This window comes from Hippocampus guttulatus, chromosome 18, assembly GCF_054856545.1.
Source record: "Hippocampus guttulatus isolate MCC_2025c chromosome 18, RoL_Hgut_1.0, whole genome shotgun sequence".
Taxonomy (NCBI): Eukaryota; Metazoa; Chordata; class Actinopteri; order Syngnathiformes; family Syngnathidae; genus Hippocampus; species Hippocampus guttulatus.
This window is the reverse complement of record NC_141278.1, coordinates 5,721,049-5,741,804: the sequence shown is the minus strand read 5'-3', so window position 1 is coordinate 5,741,804 and position 20,756 is coordinate 5,721,049. Positions and strand designations below refer to the sequence as shown.

At 45.5% G+C, this 20,756-nt stretch overlaps 4 protein-coding genes and 1 non-coding gene across 9 annotated transcripts; 2 read left to right on the top strand and 3 right to left on the bottom strand.

Annotated features, from left to right (window-relative positions):
* Positions 1-1,005: 1,005 nt before the first annotated feature.
* On the bottom strand, positions 1,006-2,049 carry LOC147190817 (free fatty acid receptor 3). Its single transcript, XM_086137579.1, has one exon. It carries the CDS (start codon positions 2,047-2,049, stop codon positions 1,006-1,008), a length of 1,044 nt encoding a protein of 347 aa, XP_085993705.1.
* Positions 2,050-3,666: 1,617 nt separating this feature from the next.
* tekt2 (tektin 2) lies at positions 3,667-7,583 on the bottom strand. The gene is made up of 10 exons (XM_086136019.1): positions 7,450-7,583; positions 6,237-6,396; positions 6,021-6,146; positions 5,476-5,681; positions 5,252-5,395; positions 5,041-5,155; positions 4,840-4,947; positions 4,613-4,756; positions 4,460-4,539; positions 3,667-4,290 (listed from the first exon to the last, which is right to left on the bottom strand). Exons 1-10 carry the CDS (start codon positions 7,458-7,460, stop codon positions 4,089-4,091), a joined length of 1,296 nt encoding a protein of 431 aa, XP_085992145.1. The 5' UTR covers positions 7,461-7,583; the 3' UTR covers positions 3,667-4,088.
* Positions 5,887-5,959, top strand: trnat-ugu (transfer RNA threonine (anticodon UGU)). Its single transcript has one exon. It is a non-coding gene; the product is annotated as a tRNA-Thr (tRNA).
* Positions 7,584-7,825: 242 nt separating the features above from the next.
* usf2 (upstream transcription factor 2, c-fos interacting) lies at positions 7,826-14,210 on the bottom strand. Of its 3 annotated transcripts, XM_086136022.1 has the most exons (12): positions 14,063-14,210; positions 13,821-13,918; positions 13,031-13,074; positions 11,681-11,787; positions 11,439-11,546; positions 10,981-11,143; positions 10,790-10,877; positions 10,423-10,467; positions 9,864-9,922; positions 9,685-9,776; positions 9,372-9,500; positions 7,826-8,813 (listed from the first exon to the last, which is right to left on the bottom strand). In XM_086136022.1, exons 2-12 carry the CDS (start codon positions 13,856-13,858, stop codon positions 8,724-8,726), a joined length of 963 nt encoding a protein of 320 aa, XP_085992148.1. In that variant the 5' UTR covers positions 13,859-13,918; positions 14,063-14,210; the 3' UTR covers positions 7,826-8,723. The 3 variants fall into 3 exon arrangements, with proteins under 3 accessions (XP_085992148.1, XP_085992146.1, XP_085992149.1); XM_086136020.1 differs by lacking the exon at positions 14,063-14,210 and having other exon boundaries at positions 13,821-13,992; XM_086136023.1 differs by lacking the exons at positions 10,423-10,467; positions 14,063-14,210 and having other exon boundaries at positions 13,821-13,993.
* A 23-nt stretch (positions 14,211-14,233) lies between these two features.
* On the top strand, positions 14,234-20,534 carry LOC147190813 (lamin-A-like). 3 transcript variants are annotated; one of them, XM_086136018.1, is made up of 13 exons: positions 14,234-15,973; positions 16,134-16,486; positions 17,145-17,301; positions 17,404-17,529; positions 17,606-17,776; positions 17,872-17,997; positions 18,415-18,635; positions 18,711-18,984; positions 19,095-19,202; positions 19,293-19,412; positions 19,487-19,543; positions 19,795-19,995; positions 20,100-20,534. In XM_086136018.1, the coding sequence occupies exons 2-13, from the start codon at positions 16,149-16,151 to the stop codon at positions 20,133-20,135; spliced, it is 1,935 nt and encodes a 644-aa protein (XP_085992144.1). In that variant the 5' UTR covers positions 14,234-15,973; positions 16,134-16,148; the 3' UTR covers positions 20,136-20,534. The 3 variants fall into 3 exon arrangements, with proteins under 3 accessions (XP_085992144.1, XP_085992143.1, XP_085992142.1); XM_086136017.1 differs by lacking the exon at positions 14,234-15,973 and having other exon boundaries at positions 15,985-16,486; positions 19,798-19,995; XM_086136016.1 differs by lacking the exon at positions 14,234-15,973 and having other exon boundaries at positions 15,985-16,486.
* Positions 20,535-20,756: the final 222 nt, after the last annotated feature.

Sequence of the window (20,756 nt, the reverse complement as noted above, 5' to 3'; positions counted from 1 at the left end):
CGCTGGCAACTGGCTTTGTCGCTTTCACACATCATCGGAACTATATCGCACTCCATATCTTCTATCTCACCTCCACTGGCGGAAATTTAATAAGCTTTCGGACACAATATTTGTCACCCACGCTCTCCAAACATCATCATCCTGCAACTCCCCCTCGTAAGCTCACATTGTTCTATAGAAATTTGTCGTAATCACTCCCAAGTGTCAAAGGTCTCGGGAAGAGAGAGCGGGGGAAGGAAGATGTGTCATTAAGATTAGAAAACCTTTATTTGTCTCACAATGGAGAAATTCCCAATTTAAAGCAGCAGAATTATGCAAGGGAGAAGTAGAAGAACAAAAGTGTATATATAATATAGTACAGTATATATACATAAAAGAACAAAAATTATATAAATAAATATAAATGATAAAATATAAATATAAACATATTAAAATGGTTGAGGGGATTATAAAATATAAATATTTTATGATATTTTTTTATTATTATTTTATTTTGTATTTATATAAATATACACATTATTAAAATTGGATGGATGGATGTTGGTGCTTTTGCTTTGCTTTTAGTGGCCACCAGGGGACGACCACGTCATCGCCAAGTGGTCATAGATTGTCATTGAAACAATTTACAAATTGTAGGCATAACCAATTTTGCTTTTCTGTCATGTTTTTAATCAGGAAAATAATATTCTATAGTATTTATTGTACTTTATAAAAACAGAAGATAAGAACCTAATCAAACAAATCAAGTGCGTCACTCGGCCAGAAGAGGGCAGTGAAACACAACCATGCGCACACAAAGAAGAGTTTCACAACTGCAAATCGCTCAACAGGCCGCAGCAATAGAGTTGTTTTCTGTAGATGATAAAGAATATACCTGTGAGTATTGCTCAATTGTCTGTTGACATGCGTTAGTGCACAGTTTGTGTTCAAATGTCCGTTGGCACGTCGTTGCCGTTTCTCACATTGTTGTGTCTTAATAATAAAATAAAACCAATAAAGAGAGAGTCACCCTACGTCCGCCCCAGCTTGGCTCCCCTCGGTTATTGTAGCTGGCGACCTGACATTAGCCACAGTATTTGGAGTGGTGCAGTGTTGTCGAAATCCCTCGGTACGACTGAATCTGCTTCGCCCGGCGCAAATTCTTCCCACCACCCCCCTCGATGCGGCCGGCAACAGCATCAGCATGACGACGGGCTCCAGGAAAACATTACAGGAGCTTGTCAGCATGGCGTACGTTCTCCATTCCACGTTTTCCCCCGACACAAACCCCACCACGTGCGACGCGTTGTAAGGAGCGTAGCACACCACGAAGACAGCCAGCGTGGACAGCGCCACAGCGAGGACACGCTTTTTCCCCGCGGGCCGTAAGTTAGAGCGCCAAACCAGGGTGACGCACCGCAGCGTGCAGAAGGACGACGCCGTCAGAGGCAGGAGGAAGAGGACCACGGCCATCTCTAGACGGAGGGGCAGCAGCACGGCCAGTTGGGAGGCGTCGAAATGGTCGTAGCACGCCAAAGCCTCGCCCTTGACAGAGACGAAGTTGGCGCCGCCTTCGGCCACGAGGCTGACGCCGAGATGAAGCAGCACCAAAGCCCACAAGGCCGCGCTGATGAAGCACGAGATACGAGCCCGGCGGTACCGCTTGTAGACGAGAGGGAAGGCGATACTGAGGTAGCGTCCCATCGTCACGGCCGTGATGAACAGGCAGCTTCCGTAGAGCGACGAGAAAAGGAAGAAGCTATAAACTGGGCACACGGGAGCCGGGAGCCGCCAATCTTGAAGCAAGGTCTCCAAAGCCTTGACGGGCAACCAGGCCACCAGAACCAGGTTGGCCAGGCAGAGATTGAGGGCGTAGACCACGTTGGGCGTGGCGCCGCGCTTGCGGGCTTTGCGGACGTACACGGACAGAACAAGCAAGTTGGCGGGAAGGCCCAGCACGAATGTGAAGGAGTAGACAAAGAGAGCAAAGCAGTCCTTGACGGCCACGTGCATCGTAGCGACGGTTGGGACGACACCGCTGAGACGAAGCAGGAAATCCCGCAAAAACATGCCATCTGTTAGCTATACAGGAGTTGCATTCGTCGTCTCCAAAAAAGAAAACAGAGCCCCCATTTGGGAAAGGGAGGCTGTTGTTCACCGAGCGACCGTCCTCGATGAGGTACCGGCGCCGAAGGCGGCGAGGCGTGTTGTCGTACGCCACATCATGGGCGTGAGATACCGATCAGAAAATGCGCGCGCTCATGCAGAAGTATGGGACATTTAGCAGGCCTCAGGCTGCGATAATTGCCCTCTCTCAGTGGAGGGAAAAACATCTGGACCTTGAAGTGAAATGATTCAGAATAATTTGAGGGTTGCGTACGGTCATCTCTAGAAGGCCGCGGCGATTTTAATGATCTGGAGGGCCACGCGGCGTAGTCATAAACGAGCAGTGGTGGCAAGTAGTGAAGTACAAATACGTTGTTTGTACAAGCCGAAATTCACAAAGACCGTGGAAAAGTCTCACTTTCACGCTATATAAGAACTTGATTGTCTTTGTTCGCTTGACTGGTGCACCGCAATTGCGAGCTTGTTGTTATTACTAAGCCACCGCCCTGTTAGGTCGCAAGCTAGCTGGCAGCTAGCGCCTGACAGTGGCATGAAAAGCCCCACGACGACCTAATGGGGTACATGCGCATTCAGTAGACACGCCCACCACATTTGAGAGTGGAGACAAAGGCTTTATTTTTCAAACCGTGGCAATTTTTTTTTTCAAAATTTGGCATGGTTGTTAACAACCTGTGTCAAAATGTACAAAATATTTGTTTTTAATTTACACTTCCTTTATTTGTGTACTTTTATGACTTATACTGAAGCCAGGCCAGGCATTAAGATACAAATTTGTTTGTAACCTGAAGGAGCATTTCATGCTTTTACGGTCAAGAGTAAATGGGTGTGTTTGTGTAAAAAAGTGTGACAGAGGTGTGGGCGTGCCAAGCAAAAAGCTTGCGCTGAAGTAAATGGAGCAGAAAATGTGCTGATTTGTTGTGGATGCATTTTATCGGAGCACACTGGCAGATAACAAGTGTTTTTTTTTCTCAAGAAAATCCTTCTGGGTGTTCATTATTTCTTGAACTTACTTTCCAAAAGGCCCGCTCAAAACATTTCATAAAAACAGATGAGTAAAGTTTTCGACAAAGCCTTTAAAGTTGTTTTCGTCTGAATTCAACTTCTCAAAAGAAATTGAAATAATTAACTAAACAAGCTCCTTCCTTCCTTGCTACTCATGCAATGGACTATTCCTAATACAGATACAAATGATATTATTCAAATGCTTATTTTCATAAATGACCTTGTTATCTTTCCTGGCATCTTAGAAGCAATTTTTTTTCTTTTCCACAGTGGGGAAAGCCAAAAACAGACTTCCCATCCACCTTGATGATACGTTCCAATGGAATGAAAGGATTTCATGTTGGCATTCAACAGGTAAGTGGTTCGGGTCCCCCACTATTTTTGACCCTCTCACTTTTGAGGTTGCAGCACTGGCATAAAAGTGAACGGCATAAATTGGGAGTCACAACAAAACATGTTTCTCCTCGTTTTTTTCTTTTTTCTTTTTTTTGCCGAATTGATTTATTTGGTCAAATTTGTTGTGGTGTGACAGATATGTTGGAATGGCTGCATCACAAGTCTGTATTCATAATTTCTTTATTTATGAGTAGTAATGTGTGGGGGGAACCAAATGAAAAGCTTTGCCAACGATCCATGCTAACCTTCTGCATATATACGTGGGAGTCAGGATTCACATTATTCTCTCCGCGCCGGTAACAGCGTCAGATGGTCAAACATTATGACGTGGCCCAAACAAAGTCATAAAATGTAGCACCATATGAAATGAATGACCTTAACACAAACGTGAGCTTTGTATGGACACACTCAAATGGGGTGGGGGGGGGGGGGGCGCAGTCTTGATAGCAGGCCGAGATAAGATGTGAGCCGCGCAACAGAAGTGAATTTCTTTAAAGTTTTACATGGTGTCAGTTCCATAATAACTGTAAAAAATATATATTTCTATTCAGAATAGACTTGATTTGTAAATGAAGAAAGCCTGGTCAGGCTTCAAGATGCCTGGTGCTCCTCCCACTCGAGCTCGTAAGTAGGAGCAGCGGCACAGGGGTGTCATCGCTGTATAATATGGGGATGAGGCGGTTGCGGATGTTGATGCAACGTTCCTCCAGGGCCAAAGCGCCACGCTTCCTGGCGTGATCTTGCTTCATTTGGTTGTGATGAAGCTTCAGTCTCTGCAACGAGTACCTGAGCATAAACAGAAGCACGGACCCGAAATTCATGATTAAAGTGAATTCGAAGATGTCGTCCATAAAATCACGTTTTCGGCCTCTTTGTGCTGCCGCGCTAGGATCGCGAATGCTCAGCGCAAGGCAGCCTGAGCGTGCCGTGTCATCCAAATCCAAATAGAACTCACTGAGCTTCAGACAGCTTCTCCTTCAGAATGGCAATTGTGGCCAGCAGCTGATTGACTTCGTCAACTAGGCAACGCTGCGCCTGGAAAACAGGAAGGAAAAGACGCGCGTCAGACAAACACATTTTTGTTTATTGAGATGCGCTGGACGTCCACCTCATCTCTGCAGAGGTCCATGCCAGGCCGGCAGGTTCTGTTCTCCAGCCTGGTGTGGGCCAGCTTCAGCGGGGCCGTCTTTGCCTTCAGATCCGCGTCCAACTTGAATATGTCATTCTCCATGTCTGCGATCTCTCCTTCAGTCTGCACGAAGACAACGCATGCAACTTTTTTCGAAAACGATCTCTCAGGAGTGCGGCGTCGCGTATCGATCGCCGTCGACTCACGTTTTTCAGTTGCCACTCGAGCTCGCGGCAAGCTTGTTGCTCTTCGTGATTGCGCTTACGCAGCGCAAACTCTGTGGCTCTCTGCTGGTTCTTCAAATCGTTTTGCAGCTGAAGGAATTGAGGGCGGGGAAAAAAAAAAGTAAATGTTAAATTCAAATGTTGCACGCGTTGAGCAGACGGCTGTGGTTTCATCACACGTACGCTGACTCGGGTGAGACTCATGTCCTCCCTCATCTGCTCGGACATCTCCATTGCTTCACGGGCCCGAGCCAAATTCAACTGGGTGAACTGGATCCACTCGTGTGGCGTACACGAACTACAGTTAATGATAGGGGACTATATTTTTACGAGTGCAAAAAAAAAAAAAAAAAAAAAAAAAGATAGATAGACAAATGTTTACATAGATGATTACCCTGCAGGTATCCGAGTAGGATCCGGTTTCAGGGAAATCTGGGATGACGTTATTGTAAGCTCCAGACAGGTATTATCAATATCCAGAGTTTCCACCTTGTTCTGGAGGTCAGCGGTCAGCTGCTGTCGAATTTTCTGCAAGATACTGGAAAGCGAAAGTCATGATGTTGCATCAGTGGCGCTTACATTGCCCAAAACTTCCCAAGTCGGGGACGCTCATCGTACCAGAGCTGTTCAAACGCCTGGTCGATGAGTTGCTGCAGGGATTGCTGCGCTCTTTCGATGACATGCACCTCTTTCTTCAACTCCTTTTCCACGGGGTCGTTGATCAGCTCAAATCCCTGCCGTCCCTCCCTCAAGGTCAGGCTCTCCATGCTGACCTCGTGGGGAACTGCCGTGGCAGCCAAGGTCTCCTCGGTCCGGATTTTCGACTTTCACAACACACAATCAAGCTGAGGTCATCGCCGTGTTGCATTTAAAGAGGGCATATGGAAAAGTGACTTTTCAATGCCTTGAATACACATACTGTAGTTGGGCCTGAGGAGTGGCAGCCTACCCATAAAATATGAAATTAACCCGCAAATTTGACTGTTAAATAAAACACTTCCAGTGTGTCTACTGTCACTCATAACGGTGGGCTCCAGAGCTCAGTGGTTAGAGCACTGGTCTTGTAAACCAGGGGTCGTGAGTTCAAACCTCACTGGGGCCTTTAAAGAAGTTGATGGTGACATGATGTCACAAATCACATTTGTTCATCTTCTGGCAATTACCAACGTCAGTGCTTCAATCTCATCATCAACTTTCTTTGCGCAGGATACGAGCAGATCCTTACATCTTGAAACCTCCCACACCCGATCCCTCAACATGCGGGAGGTATCGCTTTCATCCCAGTTTGTCTGTGGGGTAACAGTATAGGACAAGAAGTGAAAAACAACGCACTCGGTGCACGGCGTGTTTATTTGAAGGCGACGGCAACAAGGACCCACCTTACAGTTGGTGTCATTGCGGAGTGTCCTGCTCTCTTGGCGGATTACATTAGAAAGATATCGCTCGAGCTCTGCGGTGGCAGACAGCTGCTCGTTGTTGTTGCACCACTCTGGAACACCGTAGTGTACGATGGGCTTCTCCGGATGTTTGGCCATTGTACTGAGTCAATGATATGCGAAGAGTTAGTCATCTGAGATATGCCGGCAAGGGAGGTCCCAGGCAATAAACAAACACACACACACAGGAAGGTTGGAGTTGAAATTCGAACCTTAGACATTCGGGAGACGCACTAACCATTTGGACATCGTGTTGCCAAGATGTAAAAACAAGATATTTTAAAAATCTTTTAGGTTGTGGTGACGTTCATTCACCAGAGATGCTGAAGTAACATTACGCCTGACTTCACATACCATGACTAAAGGAACTGGTGCTGAATATTTAATATATTTTCACCATCCGGCTGTTATTACATGATGCTTTGTTTTTTTTTTTCAGTCACAATCCTTCGTAGTAAAATCATATGACGGTTTACAGGTGCATCCACCTGTTGCCGTTCATGTCACGGAATAGGTTTGTGTTCAACTAAACCAGCAAAGATTTCACACGAAGCAAATCCATGAGTAAAAGACTAGATCATTATTTTAGTGCAGTTCTGTGACATTTATTTAGAATGCCTTTACGTGCCCAAGTCTTCCAACGGAACACTTTGACTTTCTAGCGCAGTTAACTTTCAGCCTCTCCCGAGCTGCTGCACTTTCCACAAAGGTGACTTCATCGTACGTCCCAGTGTGCAAAAAATAATAATTTAAAAAAAACGTGATTTCCCCTGCATGCTACAGGTTGATGACGCCAAGTCTTCCTCGAGCAGCAATTTGCTGTAACAATGGAATCTAAATTAACTCGCAGACTCGGAGTCGTAAATCTTCACCGTTTTCCGCACGACGAATCTGCGGATCTTAATCGCATACTAACATCGCATTATTCAAAGGCCCTACATAAAGTTCCAAATAGAGTAATATTTTCTTTAGTCGAGTTTGTGACACAACTTGCGTTGACTTTGTAGCTGTAGATTTTGCTCATGCTTAACATTGTCCGTTTGCAAAAAACACGCAACACACTATTTGTTAAATTGGAGCGTTTATCTGACATTTTTCCCGAACGTCTCTGTCATTTAAACGGGTTGAATTTTCTTTCGTTTTTAAAATTACTCACCTTCGTTCCATCACGGCCAGCGAGTTAGAGCGTTCTGGTTGTTGCTGCAATGGTTTCCATAACGACGGCTCGGTTGATCACTAGGCAAAACAATACCAGACGGAAACAAAAGTGACGCGTACCCCCTGAAAACAGTACGTCACAGAATTTGGTTTGGGGCATTTGATGTCATGTCAAACAAAAAATGTAAAAACAAATACAACATATTAAATTGTAGCATTAAAACTTTTGATTGTTCGGGTTGGTTTGCGATACACGACATTCTTAAATGCAATCTGCGCTTTTATTGTAGCTTCAGAACTTGCCGTGATCGTAGTTACTGTTCCATGCTATTGAGGGGAAAAAATGGCCACGATCACTCACGTCACGCCTCAGATATTATCAGTTCATTCATGCTCCTAATTTATTGCCTTCGATTTGCCGCTACGGTCCCAAGCATTGCTGCGTAATTGATTAGTAGGGGAGCAACAGATAAAAATGCCCGTGAGGCCAAACAGGCGGGTCTCCAAACGAACTCCCACATTCATTAACCCCAATGACACAGAAAGAAAACTGTACTAACCTACTACATGTGATGGCAAATAAAACCGATTCACACAATGCAAGTGTCTTAACTATCTGTCCATTGCACTTGCAGACAAAAAAAAAAAAATCAAAAAATAAAATCTATATGTAAAATCTGGGAACCAGATGCCAGTGCACTACCCCAATTACCTGAGCTAGGTTTACTCCTTGTTTAGGTCTTGCGCTAAAATAAAACCAACACCATCACAACTGTATGACTGATTAACTGGCTGAAAAGAATAATTAAATGTGCTGATGACTTTGGACAAGGTTTATAAATTAAAAGGACAAAAAAGGGAGTGGTACTGAAGTGGTACTTCCTATTTCATTTGATAGCTTCAAAAACAGAATTAACAGAAGGCTGAGAAGTTGAGAAGACTGGCAGGATTATAAATTACAGTCAAATAAAAAGTTGTATTCAATTCAATTCATAAAGCTGTGTGCAAGTGTGGTGGTGCGCCGAGGTCGTTCTCCTTGAAGCAGAGGTGAGGGGTTCATTGAGCTGCTCAGTAAATGTCAGCCATTGACCAGCAGCATGTGGAGGGAGACGTCTGTCAGTGGTCCATCAGTAGGCCACTGGCCCACTTTATGTTCAATGGGATCCAGATGGAAGTAGTCACCCGTGGTTATTCCTTTCCTGGTATTGTTCAGGTTGAGTGGGAATACACAACCGCGTTTGTTTGCGACTCTGTCGATGTCCAGTCCCCTCATCACTGGGGTGTTGACTCTCCATTGAGTTCTATGCCGTGCTGTTGTAGCTGTGCTCGAAGCAACGCGTTGTCGCTCTTGAGTTCCTCGAGCTGGAAACGTGAAGAGAGAAATAAAGAGGCAAAGAGAGGACAATCCTGAATATCATGCCAACACCAGATCCGATTTTTACTTCAGCCAGGCGCGAATGCGAGAGGTACACATATGGACTAAGATTATTGATTCCCCTCTTTAATCAAAGAAACCCCCACAGTCGTCACAGAAATGAGGGACAGGTTTACTTAAGGTCTGTCCTATAATTAATATCACGGGTGTTTCAAAATTGTAATATTCCAGTCAGCCTATTTAAAAAGTGAAAAAGTCACTCTGCTGTTCAGCGATACGGCGTGTACCACACTAAACATGAACCGGAGGAAGCCAAGTAGCGCGTTGCCTCAGTAGATTAGAAAGAAAATTATAGACAAGCATGTGAACAGTCAAGCTTCTAAAACCAGACAAAAGGGTCCCAGTAATTTTGCTTACGTGTGTATATTTTGTTGCCCTTTTGTTTAATTGTTTGTAAGGAGTAGCAGCAGCACAAAAACTACACAGCATCATAACACTTTCATTAATGAAACGCGTGACTTTGCCGGCGTGCAAGGAAATAATACCTGTTGTCGAAGCATTTCATTGTCCAGCTCAATTCGCTCCACTTCTTTGTAGCTCTCTTGCAACCGCTGGTTATTCTGACGCAGTTCTCGGATATAATCGCAAGCTTTGGATAGGATGCCTCCTTTACTCTGGAGGGGGTGGGGGGGATAGATTAGTCATAATAATAACAACATCTGATTAATCAGCTGGAAACTAAAATCAAAATGGTAAACCATGTGCAGTGCGCTGTTGAAAACTTAACGCTAGGGTCTGACTGATGTTGCATTTTAAAAATATATATATTTGTGGTAAGAGTTTTTGCACAAAACTTACAGCACCAGTCCTATTGTCTATATTGCAGTCAGGGATGATTTTTGAAAGCGTGACAATCCAGTTGTTAATCTTGTCTCTTCTTCTTCTCTCCACTGAAAGATAAAATGGAGTTCATAGCAATTATTTCCCGAAATGCTCGAACATCAGAATTATCGTATTAATGAAACAGCGCTATATACCCTCATTGTGTTGTGCTCTTCTTCTTTCATCCCTCGGCGCTCGTGGACCATCCACCTTCCTGGAAGTGACGCACACAGTTTTGTTGTGGCTCCAATTTTATCCCAAGAAAAATGAACTACTGCTAATTATACGAGTAACTGGTATCCAAGTTAACAAGACACTTTTTCTATGATCAGTGATGCTTGTTGTAGTTGAAAGCTTTTTCTTCTCCCCCCCCCCCCCCCCCCCCCCTCGGTCCATCAAGATTATTACATTTTGGTCGCCCTCAATATCACAGGCCACATTTCAAGGAGATAGTTCAATATATCAGCCAACTTTGAAATTATGATATTTGCATTCATGCCAAGGGGAAATAAATTGGGGGGGGGCATTTAAAAAGGATGATTGACAAAGCAGGATTTGAAATAAAATTGCAGGGTGTATCGACACTATGCACTTCAGGGACAAAGAAACACATCACACCTCACAGCACATTTTGTGTTGATGTGTAAACGACGGGAGTGACAGTGGGTAAGGGGGGGGTTGCAGCATTGGTTCGAATGTGAAAGTTCTCCTCACCAGTTTGTGCTGCCATGCTGCAACATCTCGCTTTCACCAACGTCTCTGGGGATGGCAGGTAAGTAGGACACAGTGCGGTTTTCAGATGTTTGATCAGAAGGATGGATATTGTTCTCCTGTTACTGTTTTTCAGCGTGATTTTCAACAAACCATTTTGGGAATTTAGTTTTTCTTTTTTTTTTTAAGAGCCCCCTCTTTTAAAAAAAAAAAAAAAGAAAAAAACCCCTCCCCATTTTTTTTTTTAAACTCCGGGGGAGTTTGATGGAAATAATTTTTAAATGTAGGACTGAGAGCAGCTGTGCGTAGACGTGGGAGTTGGGCGATTAAAAAAAAAAAAAACAAGTGTAAGGAGGCATTGTGTACTCACGCTGGGTAAGTGTGTGCGCGCGGTGCGATGGTCCGTTGTGTTGCCGACTGCAGCACGTCAGGAGGGGTCATCATTACGTAGAACTGACCTAGATGCAAAAAAAAAAAAGTTCATTTGTCTGTCTTCGCTCATGTCCATTTTCCTCGACTCAAAGTTGGAAGGCCATGTTAAGTGTAACAATGCAAACTCACCTGCCCCCTGTGTGATTGTGGGTTCCGAGGTGGTTTGCACCGACAGGGCCGTGGCTGTCCCGTCACTGACAGCGGCAGCGGGGAAGTAGGCGAAACGCGTCTCTCCTCCCACCGTCTCTCCGACGGGACTTCCTCCGTTACTGAAGGGGTTCTGGATTACGGCCTGGATGGAAATGAAGGGATGAATCCCAATTTGAAGCAATATTCGTAAGAAATTTTCAGTCATTCTTGTTTTGTATTTGCTTGTTTTGACTGTGAGTCTCGTCTCGTTCAAACAACGGTACGTCACCTGTGGCTCATGTTTTTTTTTTTCACTTTAGTGGCACGTACCAATCATCATAATTTAGTGGGAATTATAGGACTCTCTTTTAAGAGACCTCAGTTGTTAGTATCATTGTAAAACATACAAAAATTCAGAGAATTCACAGTAACATTTGTTTGTGTTGTCATTCACACACCTGAGGCGCTCCTGCAAACGCTGCGGTCGAGACGACGCTAACGGCCCCGGTGGCGTCAGAGGATGTGTCAATGTTGTCGTCTGTCACCTGAACTACACGATAGGTTACCTAGAGCGAGAGAGAGCGGGAGGGGAGGGGGGGGGGAGAGAGAGAGAAAGAGAGAAGAAACAAATAGACCATGTTAAACCCATCATAGAAAGAAAACGTAACCCAACTGAACTATCAACCGCTATTGTCTTTACCTGCCCATCACTGTTGTCTGTGCGGAACTGGTACTGAACATTGTGGTCAGGAAACGCAGCCTGTGGGACAGCAGAAATAGTCCCAGCTGACTGATCCTCTACTTCTCCTGCAAATGCCAGTCAACATTGGGCATATATGAGACAGTTAAAGTAACACATGTCATTTATCCATCCATCCATCCATTTTCCGAACCGCTTGATCCTCACTAGGGTCGCGGGGGGTGCTGGAGCCTATCCCAGCTGTCTTCGGGCAGTAGGCGGGGGACACCCTGAATCGGTTGCCAGCCAATCGCAGGGCACACACAGACGAACAACCATCCACGCTCACATTCACACCTAGGGACAATTTAGAGCGTTCAATCAGCCTGCCACGCATGTTTTTGGAATGTGGGAGGAAACCGGAGTACCCGGAGAAAACCCACGCAGGCCCGGGGAGAACATGCAAACTCCACACAGGGAGGCCGGAGCTGGGATCGAACCCGGTACCTCTGCACTGTGAAGTCGACGTGCTAACCACTGGACTACCGGGCCGCCCCATGTCATTTATGTCACAACAAAAAGTTTAGATGAGGAGTGTGGCAGATGTTGCTATGGCTATATTCTTCACCCTTTGAGATGTGGGCTGTAAATTAGATGGATGGTCTTTTTTTAAATGACGTTTTAGATAGATGCCAGTATTTGTACGCATGTCCTCGTATTTAAAAAAAAAAAAAAAAGCTCTGACAACATGATGCTGGCACTTTACCAGCCTTGCGTAACTTTGGATAGGTGCAGTTGATCCCATGTCACCCATGTGGAAATACTTGAATGTAAACACAGCAGTAACATGGCATCTGTATTCGAACTTGCATGTCCACCATACTCAGTTCTTCTTTCTCTTCTTATCTATGTACTCATTTAACATGCCACTAGTGTTCAGGCTGCACCTATAACTAAGATGATTTGTGTTACAGGCTACAATTTAAGTGAAATGTGTTGCCAGACCGGTTTAAAAAAAAACATGCAGTTGGATTTTAAAAGTCAGTTTTGTAAACTTGTTCCTTCAAAAAGTGTTATATTTAAGAGACATGTGTGCAATGTTTTGTAATATAGCAAATATTCAGTCATAATTGAATCACATTCAAACTTATGGACAATTAAGTGTGCACTATTTAGATTGTCTAGAAGAATTTTAGATTTGTGCATCATGTAGAGAGACTGACAGTTCATATGCAAATACAAAATTTTGATGAGTGAGCTTATGAGATACACCTAATTAAATGTCTTCAAGCGGTTTAGGATCAAATAATCATAACAACTACTGTATTGTCAGAAAATATTCTCACGAGTAGCTGGAAATAAAGCTCATACCTTCCTGTAAGTGCTCAATGTCGTCGGACTCCTGTTTGTCGTGACTAGAAAAACAGGAGAGAAAGAAAGAGAAAATAAATACGATTTTATCGAAAGAATCACAGACAGCTCGAAACTAGCATCACAAGCTACAAAAAAAAAGTTGCCCACGGGTGGCTGCGGGTGAGCGGCGCTACCGCGTGGTCACATGAGCAAACTACATGTCAAGGCAAAAATTAAGTACAGTACTGTACTGCAGTAACGCAGTAAAATTAAGTAAAATCAAACAGCTGCAACTTAAAATGTAGAAAAGTATTACCGTTTGTGGGTAATTAAACCCAAACGCTGTGGTCTTTGGTTGCAGTTCGAGCAGGTACGTCTTCTTGAAATGACTTTAATAACTCCCAAACTATGCTAATTCTGGCCCAATAAAGTACTTATAATCCCACAAGACGTGCACCCGGTAAAGTTTTAACGCCGGGCTGCCAAAAATAGAAACATAAAAACTATGCTTAAGTTGTTGCTTTGGTTATTGCAGTAGCGTAACCGTAACGTTCCACATTAGCTAAACACGAAACAAACAAACAAAAAAAGAAATAAGATGCTCGCTTAGATGTATAAATGCAACATTGCCGAAGCAACAAATAGTCGCCAAACAATTCCGATGCAAAGCGATAAAAAGTAAGCGTGTCAAAACAGCTTAAAAGATATAAAGCAGAGCGTTGGCAAAGAGCGTCTAAACTATGGCGGCCTTGCTCCGATGGAGCCTCGCGAGTCGAGCGACAGAAACGGCCGGCGGGCCGAGCCTCACCTCGCCGAGCTGTCCACACTCTGCTCCAGCATATCCATGAAGGCTCGATCGGGGTGGGAACGAGCGACGGCAACAGCACGGATCCGCCGAGATGGAGGCTTGTGATCACGGGGACAAACACAAGGGTCATGTGAGGCAGACAGGCCAGGACACGTGAGGCGCCGAGCGGCCACGGGAGCTAAAATGGAGGCTTCCCCTTCGTCTCCGCTGCTGCTTGTCAGTGTGTGTGCGTGCGCACGAACCTCCGAATGGGGCGCTTGTTTGGGAGTCAACACGGCGCCGACGTGTTCGCCGCGGTGGGGCTTTTAGATGGGCCACTTTTCGACCGTTCTCAATTTTTTTAAACCCGATGTATGCCCGCGTGTGTTTTTAATACGATTCCGTTTTTTCCCCCTGACGCTGAGCCGCTGATTAGTGCCGCAAAGTTGCCTTATGTGCACGATAAAATAAGGAGTGGACTCTTTTGAACATATAGCTTTAATGTTTTTGTTGTGTGTGTGTGCATGAGAGATGATAAACGCTTTCCTGTCCAAGATGTGATTCCTAAACTTCCAGTTGCATGTTTTCTTTTGTCTGCAGGGTAACGCATGTTGATTGGTTTTAGCTTTAAGATTGTATAACACAATGCCTGCCGCATTTGATCAATGTCAACTTTTTGACAGAACCTCTCTAAGTGGGAGATCTAATTTTTTTACATCGGGGTACCAGTATTTCAAAAGAGTTTGTCCATGTGATCACTGTGATCCAATACGGGTTTTTCCTCAGACCACATGACATAGCCTCAGCACTTGGATGACGTCACATTTGAACCCAAAGCATTTTGAAACGATTAAAGACCTTCAAAGGCAAACCAGAGAACAAAATTAACTTGCTAAAAATGATCAAAAGAAGGTACGTTAAAAAGCAAAGTAAAGAGAGGGGAAACAAATTAGCATTCTAAAAAGACTGCAGTCAAATCAATTTTAATGCTTAAAAGACCATCATCAAAGGTCTTCTTTGGCAATTTATCCCACTTGCCTGCACCATAACAGCTCGACGCTGCTTCACCATATTTGCTTTGCAACCTGGGTTCCCACTAACTGACCCGAGTCCCTAGATCCTAGAACCCTACTGGGTTTATATTCAATTAGCTTTTCTTGAATGTATTCGGGGCCCAAACCATTCAGTGATTTAAAGACCACTCACAGAATTATTTCCAAGCATGTTTGACCCAAGTCAAATCTTGATTGTTCCGGCAATGTTATTCAAGATTTGTTCATCAATGCAACCATTTAAAATAAAGAGAATGCACATTTGCACGGTGGGTGAACCCTAGTCCCATATTCTACATGTGGTTTACCTTTGTCGGGGTGTTTCAGACCGTTTAGTCAAGCCATAGCTTCAAAGTGGAAGGTCTTCACCCAAAGTTGCTGTCCAGTCCTGGGCGGAGAAACTGTGTTACTTAATTTGGAATGGCTCCCTCACAGACACATTTGAGAGAACCAGGCGGGAAAACAAAAGATTTACTCGGCTGTTTAATTTCACACTTGGTGGCCAAGCCCTCCAAAGATCCACTTTTAAATTATGAATGGCGCTTAGTAGAGTCATTGAAAGTGCAGTGATCCAATTGCCTGACTTCCTCGCAGGCAGCTGGGCTTTCGTTCCCCACTCCGTGGCAGTGCGAATGCATTTTTGGAAGATTGGTTTGGAAATGAATGAAGAAAACACGTCATTGATGTCATTGAATGTTTGAAAACTGAAAAGAACGTCGACTGATTCGCGCCTCGAACTTGAAAAACCTCAGCCGTCTGGTGCCAGATATTCTAATTGAAATGCATCGTTCCTGAAATGGAAGAATCCACAGAAGTTGGGGGGATTTGTTAACATACAATTACAAAAAAAAAAAAAATGAATTGACTTCAATCACAAGAAATAGCTGCAGAGGGTGACTCATTTGTTCAGACCGCAGACCAGAAAGAGAGAGATGGAGAGGAACAAACCACCCCCGAGGGGCTGCCAAACTTTTTAGGGCCGGTCTCCTCTTCACCCCTCCCATCTCATTCTTTCCTTTGGGCACTCGGATAAATTTGTACAGTATACACTTAGCGACGGTCTGAACGGTGCTGGTGATCTCAAAGGGACACTCCAGAGTAAATATTCTACGATTCCAAAGGGTATGTGTTTTTTTCCCCCTTTTTTGTGTGTGTGTGTGTGTATTTACAAAGCAGCCTGTGTATGACTTTGAACCACTTGTATGAAGTTTCTTTGATGGGTCCATGGTGTACTTCCCAAACCTTTATGCATGTACTGGGTGGGTCTTTACCCAATCCGCAGAAGCAAGCTCAAGAGATGGCCACACCAAAAAACACTCCTCGGGGCGCAAACTCCCCACTCTCCCCCAACCGCATCACGCGTCTTCAGGAGAAACAAGATCTCAGCAACCTCAACGATCGTCTGGCCGTTTACATCGACAAGGTCCGTTCCCTGGAAGTCGAGAACGCCGGCCTGCGTCTGCGCATCACCGAGTCCGAGACGGAGGTCTCGCGCGAGCTGACGGGTCTGAAGGCCGCCTACGAGACGGAGCTGGCGGATGCCCGTAAGACTTTGGACTCAGTGGCCAAGGAGCGTGCACGCCTACAGCTGGAGCTGGGCAAGCTGCGAGAGGAATACAAGGAGCTGAAAGCAAGGTAGAGTGACCCGTCGTATCGAGCTCCCTCTCGTTTCGTTCTGTCGATGCATAAATGTGACTGGGATGGCAACAACATTCTTATGGATGGCCACGGACTATTAATAACTGAAGCTTATGTAAAATCTGCTGACATAAGACTTGCTTTATTGCTGGAGCCACAGCCCACGACATAGCGTCTTCATGACTAATTACAGCTCGACATCGGGCCTCCATTTTGACATCCCATAGTCACACACATCAATGACTAAGTTCTTCCCTCCTCCCCCCTCCTCCTCTGACACACTCGCGATACGTGGCAGCGGTTCGAGGGCCCCTTTACTCGTACTCTTCCATAAATATTGGCCTGATGACTCCAGTGTGTTTGGCAGAGACGGGCTGTTGCCATGGCAGCGTGGCAACCAAACACCAAAAGCTGTGGTTTGTGGCGAGATGGAGAAGACTGGAAACAGTGTCGCTCAAAAAGTTGTGCGCTAGAGTGGAAACACGAAAGTATCTCCCCGTCCCCCGTGCCCCTTCAGAGAAAATCCTTACTCAAAATAGCACATTTGACTGCGTCGAGGAAATTACGACTTCAAGTCTCAGGTTTCCTGTTATTCTCTCATCCGTTTTTCCATACTGCCTCGCGGTGAGTTCGTGTGTCTGATCTGTCGTTTCAGGAACACGAAAAAAGAATCGGATCTGTCAGGAGCGCTGCAGCGGCTCAAAGACTTGGAGGCCTTGCTGAACTCCAAGGATGCGTCTTTGACGACCGCGTTAGGAGAAAAGCGCAGCCTCGAGACAGAAAACAGGGACCTGAAGACGCAGGTTGCCAAGGTAAATCGAACACCCCCCCTGCTCAGTTTCCAGCCCTCGTACGCCGGTGAATGACATCACATTGACCGGCAAACGATTGTGTTGTGCTCGTGTTGTAATTAGCTTGACACCAGCCTGGCGGATGCCAGAAAGCAGCTGCAGGATGAGATGCTTAGGAGGGTGGATGCAGAGAATCGCCTTCAGACCCTCAAGGAGGAGCTGGAGTTCCAGAAGAACCTCCATTCTGAGGTCAGGCCCTGTTATTATCATCATGTTTTATGGAAAAAACGAGAGCGTCATTTTCATGTACCGCTTTCCCACGCAGGAGCTGCGCGAGGTCAAGCGGCGCCACGAGTCCCGCATGGTGGAATTGGACAACGGCCACCAACAAGACTTTGAAAGCAAACTGGCTGATGCTTTGACGGAGATGCGAGGCCAGCATGAACTTCAAATTAAACTCTACAAGGAGGAGGTGGAGAAGACCTACAACTCCAAGGTAAACATTGTGCTTGCTCGAAACGATCGCAAAATGTTGTGCACCTTCTCCCATCTCGTCTGTGTTTATTTATTTATTTTTGTGTGTGTGTTTAGCTGGAAGGCGCACGTCAATCAGCCGACCGGAGCAGCCATCTGGTGGGCGCGGCGCACGAGGAGCTCCAGCAGACGCGGGTCCGTCTGGAGTCCGTGTCGGCTCAGTTAAGCCAGCTGCAGAAGCAGGTGAACTTTCAACAAACGACTGCAACGCGCGAATTGTAAACACAGGACGCGAGGCGGCCAATCATCGTGCACGGCAAAACACCGAGCTGAGTTTGAGTTTCGCGGTGGCCGTCGGGGACACGCTCAGAAGCACTGACCTACATTTGCAACCTAAACGCTGATGTTTCTTCCATGAAATTGTCTTCATTGTTCACTTGATGTTGTTGTTTGTTTGTTTGTTTTTTCCCAATGAGCTTCAAACTGAATGACGCATACTTCCTCTGTCACAGTATTAGCAGACTGTAAGCTGCCTTTGCTGCAAAATCTTTAACTCATTCAGTACCAGCCAATTCTGGACCAAGTCTGAAAAGACGTTTAAAAACGTCTTTGGGAGTGAATGAGTTAACGAGGGTCCGCCCGACTGTGCGTTGAATGTAGCTTGCAGCTCGTGACGCAAAGGTGAAGGACCTGGAGGAGGCTCTGTCGAGAGAGCGGGACACCATGCGTCGCCTGCTGGGGGAGAAAGACCGAGAAATGGCTGAGATCAGACAGCGGATGCAACAGCAGCTGGACGAATATCAGGAGCTGATGGATGTCAAGCTGGCTCTCGATATGGAGATCAGCGCCTACCGCAAGTTGCTCGAGGGCGAGGAGGAGAGGTCCGTATTCAGGTTACAAACGTAACTCCCAACTTTTACTCTAATAGTCGCCGATGCCTTCACGTTTGTCCGCAGGCTGCGTCTCTCTCCGAGCCCGCCCCCGACAAGGATGGCAGCGAGTCGCTCCTCGACCGCGTCGGCTCATTGCCGTTCCTTCAGCTGCGGTGCTCAGAACTCGGCCACCAAGAGGAGGCGTCCCAACGACACGGACAGCGAGGCTTCGAGTTTCGCCGGAGGTGCCGTGGCACGTACCCGCATTACCCAGCAGGCCTCTGCCAGCGGGCGCGTCACCGTGGATGAGGTGGACCAGGATGGCAAATATGTCAGACTCAGCAATAAAGCAGATGAGGTCAGCTTCTCATGTTATCTGGTTACAGCGTGTATGAAAGGCTTCATATTCATTTAATGCCATCTCTTCCTAATCGTGTTTCTGGACTCGCTGCGACATTTCAACTTTAGGATCAGAATTTAGGGAACTGGCAGGTGAAGCGACAGGTCGGATCTTCTGCACCGATTGCATTCAAGTTTCCCTCAAAGTTCATCTTGAAGGCTGGCCAGAGAGTCACGGTAAGCGATGACCACTTCCGGCACAGATCTAAAAAAAATCAAATAAATTGCACGGCGGTGTGCTTACATGGCTTTTTACGTGATAACCAGATCTGGGCGGCTGGTGCTGGGGGAAGCCACAATCCTCCCTCTGACCTGGTCTGGAAGACACAGCCCAACTGGGGCACCGGAGACCAGTTCCAGACTACCTTGATCAGCACTAATGGCGAGGTGAGACATCTTTCAAGCGACAAAGCTTTTGACAAACATCAAGATTTATCTGTTGACCTGACCCTTTCTTACAGGAAATGGCGATGAGGAAAGTGACTCGCACACATTTGGAAGAGGATGATGATGACATGGTAATGTCATCGAGATGCCTGTACAACAAAAAAATTGAAATGGCAATTTTGTGAGGCAATCATGACCGAAGTTGCATGATGTATTAAAAAAAATTACTCATGTGCACATCAAGAACACTTACTTCATTGTCAATAAAGCAAATATAAATCAAAACTCTTATAACTGGAGTTGGGCACTCTTCAGGAAACAGAAAAAAAAATTGTATTGGTCAATTTTTGAAAAGAGTCCACAGAGTCTGTTGTTTCCGCAGCAGGTGGCTCACAGCACCTGTGGGGACAGCGAATACAATCTGCGTAGTCGTACAGTTCTGTGCGGCTCCTGCGGCTTCCCCTCGGACAAATCCAACGGCTGCAGCTCCGTGTCTTCGGCTTCCCGCTCCTTCCGCACCGGCGGCATCTCGGAGGGGTTGTTGCCCCATTCCTACGTGTTCAGTAGTAGCACACCACGCAAGGTGAGACCAGTACAACAAAACCGCTAGTGGCACACAAAAAAAAAGGGACAATGATGGAAAAATGGCTGCTGCTGCTACTAAACCTTTTTTCCCCCCGCCCCCAGAGTGGAACCCGAATTGAGAGCTGTCCAATAATGTGAGCCCCTGGATCTTTCGTTTTCATTTTCCATTCCAATTCATTTTCTATATTTGAGGTACTTTTATATCATTTTCTACATGTAGTCTGCAAAAGTATTTACGCAAATGTACATAGGCATGCTTATGGAAATCGGCTAGCCAACCGACAATAAAATATGAACAATAGGTTCAGATAGAACACATACAGCACATTTGACAATGAAGTTGTATCCACTCCAATCCAAATAGAACTTTGACACCTTAACATCACTGTTAAGACTTTTTTTTTAATTACAATGACACACTACTTTTATAACACGATGGCGTTTATACATGTATCTTTTTTCACAGCATTGAACTGAATATAATGTGCTCCCCTTTTTGTGAACATTTTTTGATATGAATAAAGTTGTTCTTCTTTAGTGCTTGTTCTTATTGGTGACACGAGTAAACTGGAATTAACCCCAGCTGAGGTGGGATACCCCCTGGACTTAACACCAGCCATTTGCAGGACACATAAAGACAAACAATCACACTCATGCCTCAGGACAATTGAGCATTAACTTGACATAACGTGTGTTTTGGAATATTGGAGGAAGTTGGGGTACAGTATATCAAGGTTACTCTCAGCTCTCAACAGCTTG

Excerpts from the sequence above, each read along its gene's own strand:
- LOC147190817 (XM_086137579.1), bottom strand. The coding sequence starts at position 2,049 with ATGTTTTTGCGGGATTTCCTGCTTCGTCTCAGCGGTGTCGTCCCAACC.
- usf2 (XM_086136022.1), bottom strand. The coding sequence starts at position 13,858 with ATGGATATGCTGGAGCAGAGTGTGGACAGCTCGGCGAG. Across the intron at positions 11,547-11,680 it reads CAGACAACAGTGATGGGCAG|GTAACCTATCGTGTAGTTCA; the intron begins GTAAAGACAATA and ends CTCTCGCTCTAG. Across the intron at positions 9,777-9,863 it reads AAGAGCACAACACAATGAGG|TGGAGAGAAGAAGAAGAGAC; the intron begins GTATATAGCGCT and ends TTTATCTTTCAG.
- LOC147190813 (XM_086136016.1), top strand. The coding sequence starts at position 16,035 with ATGACTTTGAACCACTTGTATGAAGTTTCTTTGATGGGTCCATGGTGT. Across the intron at positions 16,487-17,144 it reads TACAAGGAGCTGAAAGCAAG|GAACACGAAAAAAGAATCGG; the intron begins GTAGAGTGACCC and ends CTGTCGTTTCAG. Across the intron at positions 17,998-18,414 it reads TAAGCCAGCTGCAGAAGCAG|CTTGCAGCTCGTGACGCAAA; the intron begins GTGAACTTTCAA and ends CGTTGAATGTAG.
- tekt2 (XM_086136019.1), bottom strand. Across the intron at positions 4,757-4,839 it reads TCGAGTGGCAACTGAAAAAC|ACTGAAGGAGAGATCGCAGA; the intron begins GTGAGTCGACGG and ends GTCTTCGTGCAG. Across the intron at positions 4,540-4,612 it reads TGGACCTCTGCAGAGATGAG|GCGCAGCGTTGCCTAGTTGA; the intron begins GTGGACGTCCAG and ends CCTGTTTTCCAG.